General features: G+C 42.9%; 3 protein-coding genes across 5 annotated transcripts; 2 read left to right on the top strand and 1 right to left on the bottom strand.

Annotated features, from left to right (window-relative positions):
- The first annotated feature begins 782 nt into the window (after positions 1-782).
- On the top strand, positions 783-6,659 carry thsd1 (thrombospondin, type I, domain containing 1). The gene is made up of 8 exons (XM_030101786.1): positions 783-850; positions 1,507-1,621; positions 2,502-2,896; positions 2,989-3,628; positions 3,940-4,101; positions 4,205-4,625; positions 4,725-5,262; positions 5,379-6,659. The coding sequence occupies exons 2-8, from the start codon at positions 1,570-1,572 to the stop codon at positions 6,000-6,002; spliced, it is 2,832 nt and encodes a 943-aa protein (XP_029957646.1). The 5' UTR covers positions 783-850; positions 1,507-1,569; the 3' UTR covers positions 6,003-6,659.
- fgl1b (fibrinogen like 1B) lies at positions 6,478-8,808 on the bottom strand. The gene is made up of 8 exons (XM_030101806.1): positions 8,757-8,808; positions 8,286-8,553; positions 7,990-8,149; positions 7,587-7,684; positions 7,391-7,479; positions 7,184-7,309; positions 7,014-7,078; positions 6,478-6,855 (listed from the first exon to the last, which is right to left on the bottom strand). Exons 1-8 carry the CDS (start codon positions 8,778-8,780, stop codon positions 6,675-6,677), a joined length of 1,011 nt encoding a protein of 336 aa, XP_029957666.1. The 5' UTR covers positions 8,781-8,808; the 3' UTR covers positions 6,478-6,674.
- A 3,658-nt stretch (positions 8,809-12,466) lies between these two features.
- tpte (transmembrane phosphatase with tensin homology) lies at positions 12,467-17,505 on the top strand. 3 transcript variants are annotated; one of them, XM_030101797.1, is made up of 19 exons: positions 12,467-12,623; positions 13,086-13,161; positions 13,240-13,320; positions 13,422-13,469; positions 13,572-13,733; positions 14,297-14,416; positions 14,563-14,662; positions 14,758-14,821; positions 14,935-14,999; positions 15,083-15,143; positions 15,226-15,307; positions 15,405-15,493; positions 15,585-15,646; positions 15,746-15,826; positions 15,917-16,022; positions 16,098-16,195; positions 16,280-16,375; positions 16,548-16,618; positions 16,696-17,505. In XM_030101797.1, exons 2-19 carry the CDS (start codon positions 13,115-13,117, stop codon positions 16,799-16,801), a joined length of 1,539 nt encoding a protein of 512 aa, XP_029957657.1. In that variant the 5' UTR covers positions 12,467-12,623; positions 13,086-13,114; the 3' UTR covers positions 16,802-17,505. The 3 variants fall into 3 exon arrangements, with proteins under 3 accessions (XP_029957657.1, XP_029957656.1, XP_029957658.1); XM_030101796.1 differs by having other exon boundaries at positions 12,467-12,627; positions 13,079-13,161; XM_030101798.1 differs by having other exon boundaries at positions 12,614-12,743.
- The last annotated feature ends 93 nt before the right edge of the window (positions 17,506-17,598 follow it).

The following is a 17,598-nucleotide window of genomic DNA, read 5'->3' as shown; positions in this document are numbered from 1 at the left end:
TTATCTTTTTCACAGTGCGTTAGTGACTTATGTGAGTACCACTTACTTTCCTCAGACACCTGCAGGTGTTTTTCTTATCCAGGTCACTATTAAACAAAATAATCTGATTTACTTTGCACAATGCAGAGCTTAAACAGAAGGATGACAATATAATGTTGCATTTGTTCCATTGTGTGAACAACATGACAGAAGTTAAAACAAAACTCCAATGAGGTCAACCCCCCCTGCAGGCTAGCTCTGTAAAGGGTGAATATTGAGCTGTTTGAAATGAAATAGAAAGTTATTTTTGGAATTTTAGTTTTAGTTTGGTGTTCATTGATTGATTTTTTTTAATGACCATCCCAAATTATTTATAGAATATAAGTTTATTTGGCATTTGCAGTTCCTGCAAACATGCCGAAACAGCAATGAAAGATCCAAGTTGTTGAAGGTATTCACATTCTTTATTTAAGTAAAAGTAAAGTGCAGGGTCTGAAAACTATTCAGCATAAAGCAAAATGTAAGCATCGTAATATGTTTGTTCACCATTTATTAGAGCCATTCAGCTTGTATCAAAGTAGATTAACTCTATTTTTTTTATGGATTGCATTAAAACTTTAAATACGGCATTAAAGTAAACATTCAAGCACAAATCCTGTGCGTCGCTCTCATTTCATAAGATTTGATAAATTGTGCGTAAAAATCAGCGCGTCTCCTTTACGCGCGCCGGACAGCAGGGCGCGCCTTCACGGCGCTCCTCTCTGGACGCATCAGTGACATTACTCGCAGTTTGTCGGGACAGAGACATGCACTGCACGGAGACTCCGTTACTGCTGGGGCTGGGAAACGTGGCGGAGAGTCAACACAGCATGTAAGTACAACAGCTTTAATGTCTGTATGGGTGGTTTGTTCAAAGCAGTGGAAGTCAGGGTCAGGTTTGGGTCTGATCATGTTAATTTAAGGGGTTTTTTAAGCAGTTATTCAGATTTTATCCAGATAGATAGACAGCCCAGTGAGCTATTGTATGAATATTGTATGAATGTACTGTATGATGAAGGGGTTGAGTGGGATCCTCTGTGATCCATGTGACTTTGAGTGGTTGATCCTTCAAACACTTGAACACCAAACTGTGCACATAAATAGACACTGGGAGCAAGATTTGGGAGCCCTGTGTGACTGGGACTAAACCAGCATGCTGTGTCTACTCAACTGTGAGATTTCTCCAAAGAGAGCCTTACTATGGGATAGAAATGGGATAAAGGGATTCATTTTTTTAAGATTGATCTGGCTTTTTAAAGCATCCAAACAAATGTTTGTTTTTTTTAAATGAAAAAACGCCCCTTTCCATTGTGTGACAGTGAAGAGAGTTTACTATGCTCATAGTGGAGATGAAGGTAAAGAGGAAGAGCTCCTGTAAACTATCCAAATATACATGTATTCAGACTTTTCCCGCTCCTCCTAGCACCTACAGCATGTTCACTGCTGCCTGCCACCATCTTCTGTGATTTTCCCTTTTTTCTTCATTAGTTCAGAGGAGGTGAAATTGGACGGACATGTGGAATAGGAGAAAAAAGAGGCACAGACTCCGGGATGCCACGAGCTGTCTCACTGCTGCCCTTCCTTCTCGTGTTCATGGGATACGGTGAGCTCCTGTTCCAAATGCTATAGGTCTTAATTCAACAAATGGCACGAACGTATCACCATTTTGCCAACTGTTGCTCCTTTTCCCACAGTGCAGTTTACTACGTGCTCTTATTTAATTTGGAGAGGGAGACTGGGCTGAAAGAAAAGACGGATAAGTGGATGAGGATGATGTATGGTCAACCTCTTCCTCCCTCACTTCCTCTTTGCTTTGTGAGGCCTGCACAACAGGAATCACGCAGCACAATAGCTCCTAAAATATGACGCTGCTGCCAACTTTTCCTCTCAGCTCTATCCTGATACTGTGCATATAAATGCACTCGTGTACTGTACATAGAAGTGCTGTTCAGAAATGGACTGCAAGCTATTTGGCACGTTAAGTGTTGCTGTGAGAAAAGGCTGAATGGCATTGATTCATACACACTGTTGCGTGTTTGTGTCGACTTTATGTTTGACATGAGAAATGTAGCATAAGTGTCACATGCTTTCTATGAATAGTTCACCTACAAATGAGAGGCCAACTGACTTCCACTTTTTTTTATATTCCAGATGTTAAATAACATATCATACTTACCAAACAGAAACATTTTCATCATCATGTTACCGTTAAAAAAAACAATCATTTAGCAATTTATCTTCTTAGCAGCCTCTGTTTTAATGCTCTTGACACCTACAAACATATCAGGCAGTCATTTAAGAAAATTCCAAATTTGTGATTATCGGACTTGAGTGTACAGAGCAGTCTTAAGCCTATAAACATTTAATTTATAACATGTAGCTTGTAAGTGACATCAATCCAAAGCACTCTTATTCAAAAAGTTTTTTGTGCAGCACACTTGAAACATGAAGTATAATTTTCTGTCTTTCATGCTGTGTTTCAGCTTTTGCAGAGCTGAATATCTGGCCTTCCTTCCATGTTGCCCTGAGCAGCGGCAGTGTGTTTGTGGACTTCAGTGCAAAATGCAATGGCACCATGAAGTGCGACCTGAGCCTCTCTCTGGTCAATGTGGAAACCAACACCACCCTCCAGACCAGGACGCTTCCTAAGAACCAACAGGCCGGCAGGGTGGAGTTCGACTGCTCCTGCTTCCTGTATGCCGGAGCTTTCCGGTTCCTGCTGAGGCAGACCAGCATCACCACGGTTTCTAATGCTAGAGGCTCAAACACCAGCAGCAAGGAGAACACGGCCTGGTGGTGGAGTTCAGAACTACAGGTGCAGTGGCCCACTTTTCACATTGCTGTGGAGAGAGTAGGAAACCACTCAGGATCCTTTCAGGCAAGACAAAGAAAATCTTTTAATGATCAGACCCTGCTGGTTTATTGTTATCATTACAATTAATGTTCTTCTCTTCTTTATCCCCCCCCCAGGTTGGAATATCCACTAGTGAACACTTTCAGGCTTGCTCCAGTGGCACCGACTCTGATCTCTTTCTCGAGGTCAGCTATGTGGAGTATAACCAGATAGGGCGAAACAGCATCGACAAGGTCCGAGCCCGGACACGGCATCCAATCAGACCCCTGCGCTCGCAGAGTATCGAGCTGTCCTGTGCCTTTCCATTCACAGAAAGAGACTTCATAAGAGTGGCTTTGCGCTCTCCTCACACGACACAGGAAGTGAAGAGCTCTGGACCTCTGTACCTGTCTCGCATCTTCTCTTACAAACTGCTGGTGGAAAATGCTCATGCTTACAAGAGTGGCTGCGAAGGAACTATGACTGTAAAACTGATAACCCCACCGTGCGCTCACATCAGCGGAAAAGTGTTACTGTACAGTGATGCAGGAGCTGGAAGAGGCGTTGCCGGTTCCTCTGCAGTGGTGGGATTTGGACCAGAGGAGCAGTCGTCTCCTCCACTGGCCTTTAACTGGCTGACTCAGGGAGAGAACGAGACAGAGTTCAACTGTTCTGTGTTTTATCCGGGAAGGAATAAGTACTGCTTTCGCTTTGTTTTCAACTTCAGCCGTTCCCCAAGTCCGGCGCAGACTTGTCTGGTGGTTTACAAGAGTGCAGGTGAGCTTAAATTGATGGTCTCGTTGGCATTTGGCAGCTACTAAGCACAGAATAACTCTCTACCTCTGCCATTCAGCAGCATCTGTGTGTCAGCTAGACAAATGAGTTGCTGACAGAAATCATGTTTCAATGCAGCAGAATTGCTGCTTTGCGTTTATCATCCACATTATACAAACTGATTAAATCCTGTCAGTGACAAGGTTTACAAACCAGATATTGCATAATAGGAAAAGGTTGAGCTTCAAACAGCTGAATCAGAGCCTGTGAACTGCTGACTTAATTACAGTGCATTAATTTGTTTTCCCCCGCAGAGTCATGGGGGCCCTGGCAGCCGTGGAGTATGTGTAGCGTGAGCTGTGGAGAGGGAGTGAGGGAGCGAGAGCGGGAGTGTTTACTGCCCTCAGGTGTGGGAGGCTTACAGTGCACTGGCATGGTGAAGGAACAGTCCCTCTGCTCACTGGAAGACTGCGCTGGTCAGTCTCTTCTCTTGTTATCATCTATAGTTTTTTTCGGTCCAACCTGTGGACACGAAAGGACCTTCTCATGATTTACCAAGTGTTTCTATTCATTCCTCAGTGGCGCCTGCTCCTTCTCCGTCTGCTCCTCCTGTGGATGTTGGAGTCGCACCTCTTGGCGGTAACATGGTGGTCGTGGCAGGCATCTCCCTTTGCCTGGCTGTGATCATGGTCACCATTGTGGTGACTGTGTGGCGAAAGTTTTGTCAGACCCCTCAGTGCAGCTCCGTGCGCCGAGGCTCCATGCATTCCCCCGGGGGGCGCAAGCTCTCGGATGAGGCCTCCATCTGTGGGCACAGTCTCCAAAGACCCAGCCTGTCTGATGGTCACGGCCCATCAGTGGGGGTGAGCGTGGGAATATCACAGACAGATAGACCTCCCCTGGGGGGACAGCCTCTCTCACAGACCCTGGTCATACCACTATCACAAGATCCAGAGAGGCTGTCTCCCACAGGCCAGAAGATGCTGCCAACAATATTTGGGTATGTTTAGAATTTGGAATGTTTCTTACCCTCACTGTATGCTGTGTTTGCCATTTCACTATCCAAGCTTGGGAAAATAAGATGTCGTTGTCTTTCTAGGTATAGACTGGCTCAGCAGCAGTTAAAAGAAATGAAAAAGAAGGGGTTGAAGGAGGCGACACAGTTGTACCACGTCTCTTCAAGCCCTGTCCATGACACAGTGGTGGAGACATCTGCTACGCCCACCAGCTCCCCCATTCCCACGCCGACTGGTTTTGCTCACTCTGCTCTTCCTCTGAGCCCAATGGACGAAGCTGCCCAAAACCGTTTTCACATCGCAGCTCCTTTTTCTGAGCTGCCACCACAGACGTCTAGGACCACACCAAACAGGCTGAGTCCGAGAGTGGACGTGGTCTTAGGTCCTCCCGTCTCTGCTCATGCAAGCGTGGGCAGCTCAAGATGGCGTGACCGCACAGCTGATTGGGTTGAGATGGTCGAGAGGAGTGGATTGGCAGGTCGAAGAGGAGGAGGAGGAGGAGATGGAGCAGTAGGAATGTCCTATCATAAGAATCCAAATTTCCGGCGGACCTCCAGTTTTAATGACACCAAACTCCAACAACAATCATCTGCACAGTTCAGAGAAAGGAGCATGACCCAGGTTACCCAAACACCTTTGACGTCTTATTTAGAAACGATTCTTTTGTGTTTGTTTTTATGCTACTGCACTTTTCGGTCAGGTATCATAATTAAATGATCATATGTTGTCTCTTTCAGGTGGGATCTCGTACTCTTCCTGAAGGAAGTAGTTGGACTAAACGAGGTTGGGAGAGACAGCTATACCAAGCTTACCCCATTCCTGAGCACACGGTGTCAGAGCAGAAACCCAGAGCAGTCTTTTCTCAGAATAATGGCCTCAAACACATAGGAACCAACACCAACAGTTTTTCAGCACCTGAACGTGCAACCTCCGACCTCAGTGGCTTCGTGGAAAAGCAAAAGACTGTCCAGCCAGTGGGTGGAGGCAGAGAGCTTGTTTCAGGAATTGGGGGTCCAGCCACGGGGCCACCCCCTTCTCATGGAAGAAGCCTTTTAGAAGTAGACCGAGCACAGCGTGCTGAGCAGAACTGGAACCGTCGTGGCCCGTCACCGATCCAGAGGAACATGCTGGCCCGGAAGTTAAAGGAGGCTCAGGCTCAGGCCAGTTCTGGGGTCAAAGGTCGTCAGCGCAGCTCCACCTTCAGTGTATCATCCATGGAGCAAAGAAGAGATCGTTGTCGCTCCCTGCCAATGCCTGAGGACTACAGCAGTGGCGCCGGCTCCTCCTACAGGCTGAGCAAGGCAGAACAAAGGATGCTGGACCTGGATCTGTCCTCAACATGTGTAGGGGACGTCGAGTAGATCAACACTGGACAGAAGCTGCTCATACAGTTGAAATTTTTTTCTTCAAGCCTTCTCCTCTAAAACATAATGTATTTATGTGACAAATTCTTCTGTGGGAGCAAATGTGTATTTAATGATTTTTTTTAAAAGTTCATTTCATTTCATAAGATTCTAATTGCATTTTATATTGTGTGTTTTGTAATATTGCATTTTTTGTTTACTTAAGTCTTCCCTCTTTTCAGTGCACTTTGAAAATACTACCTTGTTTTTATATCAAACACTGGGACAAAAAAATATCTGTGAACTCACATATTGGTTTCTGTGCTCAGGACTTGGTAATGACTGTATCCAAAATTACACTTAAAACTCCTTTGTTACAGTTGTTTTTATCATATCTGTCACACCTCATCGTGTCTTATATCATATCTCCTACCACTCTGGAATAATCAGAGCAATAGTATGTATTTTGAGTAAACATCAGGGAGGCTGAAATGCTGTTTACTTTAATGTTTTGGTAGTGTACACTTTACAGAGAGAAATGCTCAAAAGAAAAATAGAAAAAAACACAACATAAGTGATGGTTGATGATAAATTCAAATAATAGAAAGGGAGAAATTAATGTAGTGACAGCTGAAACCTTTTCTGTGTTATCTGTTTACATGATGCAAGTGAATGTGAAGGCTCGTCTTTTCACGTTTCCCCTGCTCCACTGCCCGCACTGTCCAAGAAAAGCAGAGGTCGAACCTTCATAGCAGTGTGCCTCAGTGAATACCAAAGGCCTTTCCAGGTCCCCCACACCACGCCGTTATCATACTGACCCTTGTACACCCCCTTGCGGTAGAAGATTCCATTCAGGTTGGCTGCATGGCATCTGTGGAATGTAGTTGATACAATATCAATGTCAAGTATTTTCAAAAAACTTAAAAGATCTAGTACTGATTCAGAATCTTTTTTTTTTTTAATGACAGTTATTGTGATCATGCAGCTATCAAACAAGACGATGATACACTGAGTAACGCTGTGTCTCACCTGTTAAACCACCAACCTGCCTTATTTTCCTGGGCACAGCTTCCCTGAAGGTAGCGATCGTTATCCTGTCAGATTTCACCGTTTGTGTTAAAAGTTTTCATCCACACGCTCGAGGAACTGCAAGAATCATACATATAAGTATTGCACTGAAATATAAAAGAGTGACAAACCTGATCCCTCGTGCTGAACTGCATCCCGCTGAGAGAGGCAGACCACTGCTCCACCATCCCTGACCCACCAGACAGAGCGTCTCCTGCTTTCCCGCTGTACGAACTGTACTGGAGACGATACTTATCCTGAAAGACCAAGAGAGGTTTACAGAGAGGACTGTTTAACCCTGAAGCCAGGAGACAGTCGTGCTGAATACTTCATCTCACAGCTTCATTGGTGATCCTGAAGTTATTATAAAAGGCGTGGCTTCTTTGGCCGTCCCAGTCCATCAGATCAATCTTCACCAGGTTCTGACCTTTTGGACATTGAATGCAAGAAAACATAACATAACATATGGGTATAGTTCAAAACTCAAAATAATTAAAATGTGCTTGGTGTCTGTGATGTTTGACGCTGACTGACCTTCTGATAGAAGTGAATGAATGCGCTCATTCCCCAACCAAAACTCGTCATTCCACAGTTTGAAGTCACCAAAACCATCTCGGTAGTCCACCCAATCTCTGAAGTCGAAATCACACTTTATTTGGCTTCATATAGCTGCTGTTTGGTAGTTGCTGCTCAAGCTTTGCCAGCATCTAATAAATAATCACGCCGAGTTTTTCAGAATTCTTGAGACTTTTTCCTTCAATACAATCTACAGTATGAATGATAATAGTACATTTTATTTCAAAGCATCCTTGAGTGAAATCATAAAAAACAACAGAGAATTAAAAGATACAGTGCATTACGGTGTGAAGGCAGAATGAAACACATGAGTTTCAATCTGCCAACTAATATGTCTACTATTATGTCACCTTAAAAATACCTGTTGAAGTCAACTCTTCCATGTCGTCGTTTCTGGAACACTGTCCACCCGCCTCCATCCTCCATATCACAGTAGACTAAAAAGGGCTCCAGCTGCAATTTAGGCCTGATGCGGTAGAAACCACTTGGTGGCTTCAGCCTGTCGAACAGCTCAGAACAGTCTGGAAGGAGAATATTCAAACAGCAATTTCCATCACTATGACAAACATTTATTTACTAACCTAATGTTTTATCATTGTGCAAACTAGTTTTAATTTGAGATCATTTTCACACTTGAATTGCTTTTTATTTTCTTACCTCTGTCATAGACAATTAAACTGCCAGCAGAGGGAAGTGGTTTGATTACTGATGTGTCCAGGTTGTCCGAAGCTCCGCTGTTCTTATGGTTCACATCGGGAGGTGCTGTAGCTTCAGGTTTCCTGTTTGAAGGACCTGATTCAACTGGCTGGAAGTAATTGTGCGTTTGCAAGTGGAGAATTTGCCAAGTTTTGATCAACAGATCATTCTCCAGTTTCCGTATGCTGTCCTTCAGAGCTGCGATCTCTGCTGGCCCACAGGAGTTTACCTGAAACGATTGAAGAAAAACGTCAAATGATAAGATATGCAGTAAAACAGTAAAACATGGGATTTAAAATGGTGCATGCATGAAAAGACCTTCAAGGAATGACAACTCTTTTCCATGTGGGAACAGTATCCCCTTTAGACTCTACATTTTTATATTACTATAGCAAATTCAGAAGGAAAAGGTTATATAAGAAGGATACGTACAAACGGGTGTGCAGAAGAGATCATGGTTTGGCACGTCAGTGCCAACAAAAGTGACGTGACTTTCAGTAAAAACATCCTTGCGTCAGTATTTCTCTGAAATTAGAAATACAGTGCCTATGTTTAGATATTAAAAAAAAAACTGACACTGTCAATACACTTGTGAGAGTTCTTAAAATAAGAAAATATCTCAATATGAGAAGCTTACCTTCAATTGACAGTGTGTGCCTTGTTTTCTCCAGACACACTGTTCTCTTCCCTGAAAGAATTGTCAGAATGATTTGGAGGCTGGGTCAGTTCTGCATGGTTCATATTAGTGGACTCAGATGTGGGCAGTCTTGGCCTCATGGATTTGATAGTGCTTCATTCCTCACATGCTTGTAGCATTTGTCAGTGTTTGTCTTTTTGTAAATAGCCCTAAAGAGTGTGATGAAAGACAATTTATTATTCATTGATATATGTGTATGTGTATATATATATATATATATATATATATATATATATATATATGTATATATATATATATATATATATATATATATATATATATATATATATAAAGCAATATATATATATATATATATATATATATATATATATATATATATATTGCTTTCATTTGAAACCTTTAAATAAAATATCAAACATAAAACCAGTCAAACTGTTCAAAAACAAAAAGAGGGCATATGAAGGGATTAGAACATAATTGGCAAGAGTTTTTATTTCTTCATAAAAAAAAAAGTTAATCTTTTTGATCAAATATATTTCTGCTGTTTTGGCAACACAACTATTTTAAAATCATTTAAAGTGAGGGCATCAAACATAACACACATGGATCAAAACCAGCCCACAATACGCTCAAATCCAACCCACCAAACCACCAATATTGCAAAAAATTCAAAGAAAACATTTTTATTTTTCTAACGAACTTCTTAAGGGTTAGTTATGTAGCACTAGATGTTATTATCCCTCAGTAGATACCTATAGCACCGATGAGACACTATTGTAGGCAAATGAGTGACAGCATCCTTTGGGTTGTCAAGTGGGCACCCTCCTTCTTTGGTGTTTCGCTGACAAGCCCACGACACCTCCAGAGGGTTCAGCAGTGAATCTCAGCATCCCAGGTTCACCCCCATCAGCCATCAGACATTTGGAGGCCCAGGTCAGGTCCTTCCTCTTGCTCCATAGCCACTGGCTTCCTTTCTCAGCAGCCCTGGAGAGGTCCCTGACAGCCTGCCTGTGAGCCTTACCCCGCACTCCCATCTCCCTCAGTAGCCTAGATGTTGAGGTGGCTACGAAGCCTCTGCAGCCTACTTCCACTGGGCGTACTTTCACACTCCAGCCTTGTTCTTTGGCGTCTGCTGCTTAGATGGGAATACCTCAGCGCAGAGGCGGAGCGTGGGTCTCAGTACAGAGGGGGCGGAGCATTCTCGAAGGGCCCTTATGATAGTAATTTTATCATTCAAACAATACCTCCTGCTACCATCAAACAACACACTAATGCTCACTTTTATTGAGCCAAACAAACCTATATGCCTCAGAAAGCAGAATAAAGTCACAAACCAGTTCACAAACTTGTTCTTAAGAACAAATACACATATGCACGCCACGCACACACACACAAATGCAGACAGGTGTCAATCTCAGAGCGTCCGCTGTCCATGGTGCTGAAATATCAGATTAAAAACTCACTCACTAAATCTGTACCATCTTTGATACAGTTAAAATATATAATGAACACAGCTGGTCTAAAATTACACAATCTATTCAGATAGATTTAGACACAGCTATCTTATCTTTTGGAATTCACGTATATTAGTGAAAAAATAGAGTCTGCGGTCTCTTGTTGAGAGCAACACAAGGCACATTCAAATAGGCAGGTGTTCAAGACCACAGCATTCTGATTAAGATAATATTTTTGAAGGCTTCACTGACTCACCAGTGGCTCCGATGTTAGGTTTTGGGTAGTACCGCTAGCGGCTAGCATAGTGTTTAGCATACTGTTGAACTTCCCTCCAAAGAGTTCAGATCAAGTGCAAAGAAAAAACTCGTTCATGCCGCACAGCCAATCAGCGCTGGCTTACAGCTCTGATGCATTCATGGACAGTTGTAATGTAAGAATTGGCAAATTGGAGCCCACAATCGGGGCATACCTTCTCGCACACACTGCACATTTTATTATAATCATCTATTTCCGATTAAATGTGAACACATCACATGAAACGGGGCCCTATGACCTTGTGGGCCCTGGGGCGACCGCCCCCTTGCCCCCACTCTGGCTCCGCCACAGCCTCAGCATCTTCCACTCATAGGCCTCCTCCACTGCATTCTCCCTGGGTATAGTAAGCTCAATGATATCAGCGAGCTTATGCGAGGATGACCACAGAACGAGGTCTGGACGCAGACTGGTGGACGCAATCTCTGGTGGAAAGCTAAGTTTTTTGTCCAGGTCTGCCAGCAACATCCAGTCCCGTGCCTCACCCAGCTGCCCACTGTCAGCTGAACTGATATTGCAGCTTGTTTGACCCTCCCGGACAAAGAATGTTGGCTGCTGATGTGATGGTGGCTGAGGAAGTGCGTTCGTTCTTGTGCGTTGGTTTTCCAGCACTGCTGCAAGACACCTTAGCACCTGATTGTGTCGCCAGGTGTACCGGCCTTGGCTTAGGCTGGTCTTGCATCCCACTAAGATGTGTTTTAGTGTTGCCAGACATTGGCATAGAGAGCATGTGGGGTCTTCACCATACCACAGGTTTGCGGGGGAAGGTCGCAAACATCGTAAGCAGCCCTGATTATAAAGCTTGCCCTGAATGCCTCCATCTCCCATAGATCTTTCCAGGAGAGTTTCTTTTTCTCTCCACTCCTTCCCAAGTCATCCACTGCCCTTGCTTTGCCTGTGCCACGGCTTTTGATCACCTTCCAGCTTTTTCTTCCCGGCGTACCTCCTGAACCACGAGCTTCTTAAGGGAAGCAGATACAGCACAACACAGATTCAAGGTGGGATACCACAGTATGGCTCACTATTAAACCCCAAATATTTTTTGCAGCAGTTGGGAAGTTCATATTCTAAATGTGTTTCTTCATAGACCCAAAGCAAAGATGCTTTTTTGAACCCTGAATCATCTATCTCTGTGTTAGAACATTTGACTTTTAAAAGGTTGAATATACTTTTTGTTTTTTCATTTTTTAATTTTGACAGGCCCAATGATCACACTTCACTGGTCACAATGGTACGAGGTATGTGTTTATATTGCAACACATTGTAACAACAAATCATAGATTATTGCTTCAGGTTAGTACAACCTTTTTTGCTCAACATTTAATTTAAAATAAATAAATAAATAAATAAATAAAAGAAGGCCAACTGTCTAGTAGCCAAACATCTCATCTGAACATTACAGCTTCACAGATAAATGAATGAAACTTGAAGGAAATTGTGTGCGCGCGCAGCTCGGGACTTTGGGAATGCTCCTTTAACATGTAATGATTGAAAGCAGATGTGAGGGAGGAAAGGCTGACCTACTTCTTTTTTCTTCTTTTAACCAGCGTTACTTTTACTGACTTTATTCACTGAGGCGACGACTCAATCACATGTGATAAGAAAGCGATTTGATGAGATAGGACCAATAAAAACTAACGAGAGAGAGAGAGAGAGAGAGAGAAAAATGGGCTGAACTTTTTTCTTTTTTTTTTTTTTTTCTTTTTCCAGTGAAGTCCAGGAAGCTCTGAAACCGCTACGTTTGCAGAAACGATGAGGAACCGTGGATGGGTAGAAAAAAAGCTGCCCGGTTAACCTTTGAACCGTCTTCCTTTGTCCTCACGAGAAGTCACAAAACGAGTCGTCGTATAATTTCACGGATGACCGTCCAAACGGTAAGAGGCAGGCTGGCTGGCGGGGCTTTGCGTGGCTTTGCGTGGTTTCAGTCGCTGTTTTTGCTGTTGTCGGTAAAGCCTGAAAGCTGAGGACAGCTTTGAGAGAAGGTGATTTCACAGGTAATGATGAATTACATTAAGATTTTTTAAAAGATACTGTGAGTTGATTGATGTTGAATGACTGCACGCTCCCTTCTCCTCCATAGCATGCCTTAATGCTTCCACACCAATGTTACATAACATTGCATTGGAAAGTTTTAATAGTGAGATGATTTATACTTAAATCAACCCATTCATTCGAATCTTCTTCTCTTTATCCTGGAGCCAAGCACCTGGAAAGAGAAAATATAATGTTTTAAGACAGGACAAAAAAACTTTCACTTGTTTTCCCACTTTTGTCCCATGCAACATGCAGCTTCATGAGGAACTTTAACCTCCCATACTTCTGTTTTCACTCCAAAGCTCCCACCAAGAAAGAAGGCACCCACACCATGTCCTCGGTCTACTTCAACCCTGGATCAGATTCAGGTGTGAATGGGTAAGAAACGCTCAGTGTTTTTACATTAAATAACATTTGGATTTATGTTTTGAACTTCTTGCATCTTATTTGTGTCAGAAATGTTGCAAAGATGGAGGATGCCAAAGTGGAGATTGATGATGGGAAGGATGAGCATGTGGTACCAGATACAATGTACCAGTAAGTTTTATTTATCTTAACCCAGGTATCTAGATTTACACATTATCCTTCTGTTAGCGCTGCATCTGTTAACCAGTACCTCCCCTTTTCTTTCTCTACAGCAACATTAGGAAAAAGATCACTCCAATTGTCATGTCTTTCGGGTTTCGGTGAGTGCTTCATTTATCCTGACATTTCATTAGAGTGGTAATTACTTTCCTGTCTGGTTGTGTAAACTGATTTTATTTTATGTTTGTGCTTTTCTGCTGCAGTGTCTTTGGAGTGGTTCTGATCATCGTGGATATTGTGCTTGTGATCGTGGACCTCTCGCTGCCGGCCAAGAGCAGAGATGTTGGAAATGCCTTGGAGGCTGTGTCCCTCACCATCTCCTTCTTCTTCCTTGCCGATGTTCTCCTGCGAGTCTATGTGGAAGGGTGAGTGAGCAAGACCGCTGTGCAGTCATTGACATTTCACTGAACACACCCTGTCATTAACTGGCAGGTCATGCAGCGTTTTGTTATCTCATCACCTGCTGTCTTTGTGAAAATATAGAAATTACACATTTGACGACAAAGGATTTATGTCACAAAAATACTTAGAAAATTAATGACTGTCTAAATAATTTAGATAAATGCTTTGTTTTGTGAAGCTTCCAATGAGGAAATTTGCAGGGATTTTCATGCATGTTGCTGCAATGCATTGCAAACTGCACAGCTGCTTTCCTGTAAATCTGAAGCCATGCAATTTTCCAAAGAGTGATGCAAACTATCAAAGAGGTCCGTGTCAGCAGAACGAGCGTGCGATTATTGGTTCAGCAGGATGTCACGAAGGGGAAGCTGCTCAGGAAATGTTTGGCATGTTTGGGGTTGGGCCTCGAAGCGTATAGTTACTGTGGAAATGCAGCTCAGCATCTGTCCACTCTTTAAAAGTATGAAAGGATGTTTCATTTTTCCAGCAACATGCTTATAATCTCATCCGACTCTTGCTTCTGTTTCAGGTTCAAAGTGTACTTCAGCTCCAAGCTGAATATCATCGACGCCTGTGTTGTGGCTGTGACGCTGGTGGTCACCATGATCTACACCTTCACCGACCTGTCAGGCGCCAGCCTCATCCCCAGGTACCGCTGTGTTCAAACTGTGTGACGTCTGGAATCCAAATTTTAGAATCATTCCCCCCTGTGGATTTAGAGATTGAGTCAAGGTTTGCCTCAACCAAGTGTTATTCTGCATTTTGTATCATGCATCTTTTTTTTTTATATACCAGGGTGGTAAATTTCCTGCGCTTCCTGAGGATAATAATCCTGGTGAGGATTTTCCGTCTTGCCGCGCAGAAGAAGGAGTTGGAGAAAGTGACCAGGAGGATGGTAAGATCATCACCTTTGACCTTCACACACCGGGAAGATGAGATCTGTTTTGGCATGAAGAAATAACTTCTAAAGAATAATGTTTTTTTTTTCAGGTTTCTGAAAACAAGCGGCGTTATCAGAAGGACGGCTTTGACCTTGATCTCACATATGTTACAGGTAGGATTCAGATGCTGCATGAATGAGGAATAAACTCGCAAATACCTGAAATTACATCTTCAAAATTATGTTGGATATGTTTGTGGTTTTTTTTTTTTCCCACTCTTCCATAGATCGTGTCATTGCCATGTCTTTTCCTTCATCTGGTAAACAGTCCTTCTACAGGAATCCAATCAAGGTAGGTTTGAATCCTGATCATGTTCTGACATTTCACATTCACATAATCTTTAATCTGGTTCTTTTTTTCCCCCCGTTGTTCAGGAGGTGGCCAGGTTCCTCGACACTAAGCATGACGGCCACTATAAAGTTTACAACCTTTGCAGTGAGTCTCTCCTCCTCATGTCACATGTTGTCTTCCCTTTTCTATAATTACTCAAACCATGTGGATAATGCTGTGTTTCCAGGTGAAAAAGGATACGATCCTCAGTTCTTCCACTACAGGGTTGAACGGGTGTTCATCGACGACCACAACGTTCCCTCTCTGGAGTGAGTGAACACTTCTACTCACCACGACTTTTCTCCATGCTTTGCTTCTAGTTATTTTGTAGTGCATATTGAAGTGTTTTTTGCCGTTTGCGCTCAGGGACATGCTGAAATACACGGCCAACGTGAGGGAGTGGATGTCTGCTGATCCACAAAACGTCATTGCTATTCACTGTAAAGGAGGAAAAGGTGCCGCAAACGATCGGTGCATGTTTAGTTGTCTCAGTGAGTAATTTGATCATTAAATCTTGCGTGCTATTGCTGCCCGTGCCTTCCGCAGGACGCACAGGTACGATGATATGCACCTGGCTTATTGACAGCGACCAGTTCGAGAGTGCACAGGTATATCTTTATTAGATCGATGTTTATGAATAAGCAATGCATTTTGCAAATAAAGCCACTTATTTACTTGATCTTGTTTTTGGGGTGGGGGGCCACCAGGACAGTCTGGATTACTTTGGTGAGAGGAGGACAGACAAGAGTCGGAGCTCCAAGTTCCAGGGAGTGGAGACACCCTCACAGGCAAGAACCACTCCAAAATATTCTTTCTCTAATGCTTGAATATTTGAAAGGCACGGATTTTTACTTTTGAGTTGTGTCGCTGCCAAACAGAGTCGCTACGTGGGCTACTATGAGATCATGAAGAACAAGTTCAACAGACAGATGCCTCCGCCGAAAAGCCTCAGGATCAAGAGCATCCGCATCAACTCCATAGCAGGTAAACCAGCAAGTCCACAGATCAGTCGCCCTGCTAGGTTCCTCCACTACATATGACCTGTGTGCTCCTGCTCAGGGGTGGGTAAAGGGAACGGCAGCGACCTCAAAGTGAAGATAATTGTGAAGAAAGAGCTGGTGTTTCAGTGCGTGTGCGCCAAACAGGACAACTGCACAGTGAGTGCCGGACACTAGCTTATTCATACATGGGTATCGTCTTTTCTTGAGTTGGGCGACTTGATGCCTTTTGGATGCTTTTAGGTGTTCCCCGATGTGGGCAATAACGCAGCAGTCATCAGCCTCCCGAATGGGCCTGTGGTCGAAGGGGACGTGAAGGTCATGTTCGAATCCAGTGCTGTGAGTGCTCGCTTTTAAAGCTGCAGCTTCCTCTTCATCTGTGGCTTCTTGTTTTTTCTAGACTTACCTATTTTTTATTAGTTGTTTTAAGACTTTTAAAGGTCTTATAGGATAGATTGCATGTATCCTGTTGCTCCTGTGATTCAAACTCCCATTTTGTTTTTATAATTAGGGTCTACCGAAAGGATATGAAGACGTCCCATTCTACTTCTGGTTCAATACCTCCTTCATAGTGGAAAATAAGTATGTCAGTTGTAGTTATTTCTGCAGATCTTAACTTTTACTGTTTCTAATTCAATTTTCCTGCAAACTGTCCTCAGGCTGATTTTATCCAGGGAAGAGCTGGACAACCCGCACAAACCGAAGACGTGGGACCTTTACAAGGAAGACTTTGGTGTTTCGATGTTCTTCTCGGACCCTGAATAAAAGCCCTGAATGCTTATTAAAAGGAAAATTGTTAGCACTTAGTGGTTTATGGTGAGCAGAGGGTTAAATCTGCTAATAGCCAAGTTGATTACATGGTTTTGGATGAAAGGGAAGCGAATCATGCACTGAACCAAATCAGGTACACTTGCTGTGTGAGTGTGGGTGACGTGTTCGTGTTGTAAATCTCAAAGTACAGAAATAAGTTAACGCCTTTTCAATGATTTACACTTCAGGAATTTCTGTTTCCAAAAGGTTTGGCTGTCTTCAGTGCAGTCAGTGACTGAACTACTACACTATTAAGTTAATATTTACATCCGTTTTGACCTTTTCATTGATTGCTAAAATCCTCCCTATCAAGCCACTGCTGGATGATTATTTAGGTGGACAGAGGAGGTTGGTGTGAAGCACAGAAATGATCCAAACTGTTTACCTGTGTACAAAATTTGGGGTGAAACATAAAGCAGTCTCTTCGTTGTATCAGTTTCTGCTAAATATTTTTCAGCGATTGTTTTTGATGAAGATTTTTTTTTTAATCAGTCCATTTGCTGTGAATACTAACACTAAAAGGAAATGTAAATGTGAATTTTGTATTCAGCAGGACCTGAGGAGAAGGCTGGACAGAAAATAAACAGTTAAAATTGCTGAAAGTGCATGTCTTTTTGACATTTAAGAATATATTTTTTTGTTTTTTTGTTCCAGTATAGAATAGAATTAAATTAAAAAAGAAGATCAACGGTTTCTTCAGTAACCTCCAATGAAGAACTAATAAAAGACTGGAGCTTGAACTGTGTCGAGAT

The sequence above is a fragment of the Salarias fasciatus genome, chromosome 10 (assembly GCF_902148845.1).
Source record: "Salarias fasciatus chromosome 10, fSalaFa1.1, whole genome shotgun sequence".
In the NCBI taxonomy this organism is placed as follows: Eukaryota; Metazoa; Chordata; class Actinopteri; order Blenniiformes; family Blenniidae; genus Salarias; species Salarias fasciatus.
This window is presented reverse-complemented; position numbering and strand designations above follow the sequence as displayed.

Bases quoted from the DNA above. Each gene is read 5' to 3' on its own strand.
- thsd1 (XM_030101786.1), top strand. From the start codon at position 1,570: ATGCCACGAGCTGTCTCACTGCTGCCCTTCCTTCTCGTGTTCATGGGA. The intron at 2,897-2,988 runs GCAAGACAAAGA...TCCCCCCCCCAG, and splicing joins ACCACTCAGGATCCTTTCAG to GTTGGAATATCCACTAGTGA. The intron at 4,626-4,724 runs GTATGTTTAGAA...TTGTCTTTCTAG, and splicing joins ATGCTGCCAACAATATTTGG to GTATAGACTGGCTCAGCAGC.
- tpte (XM_030101797.1), top strand. From the start codon at position 13,115: ATGTCCTCGGTCTACTTCAACCCTGGATCAGATTCAGGTGTGAATGG. The intron at 15,308-15,404 runs GTGAGTGAACAC...GTTTGCGCTCAG, and splicing joins CACAACGTTCCCTCTCTGGA to GGACATGCTGAAATACACGG. The intron at 16,196-16,279 runs GTGAGTGCCGGA...GGATGCTTTTAG, and splicing joins CCAAACAGGACAACTGCACA to GTGTTCCCCGATGTGGGCAA.
- fgl1b (XM_030101806.1), bottom strand. From the start codon at position 8,780: ATGATCTCTTCTGCACACCCGTTT. The intron at 7,310-7,390 runs GTGAGATGAAGT...TTGGTCTTTCAG, and splicing joins TCAGGATCACCAATGAAGCT to GATAAGTATCGTCTCCAGTA. The intron at 7,079-7,183 runs GTTTGTCACTCT...GAAATCTGACAG, and splicing joins AGTTCAGCACGAGGGATCAG to GATAACGATCGCTACCTTCA.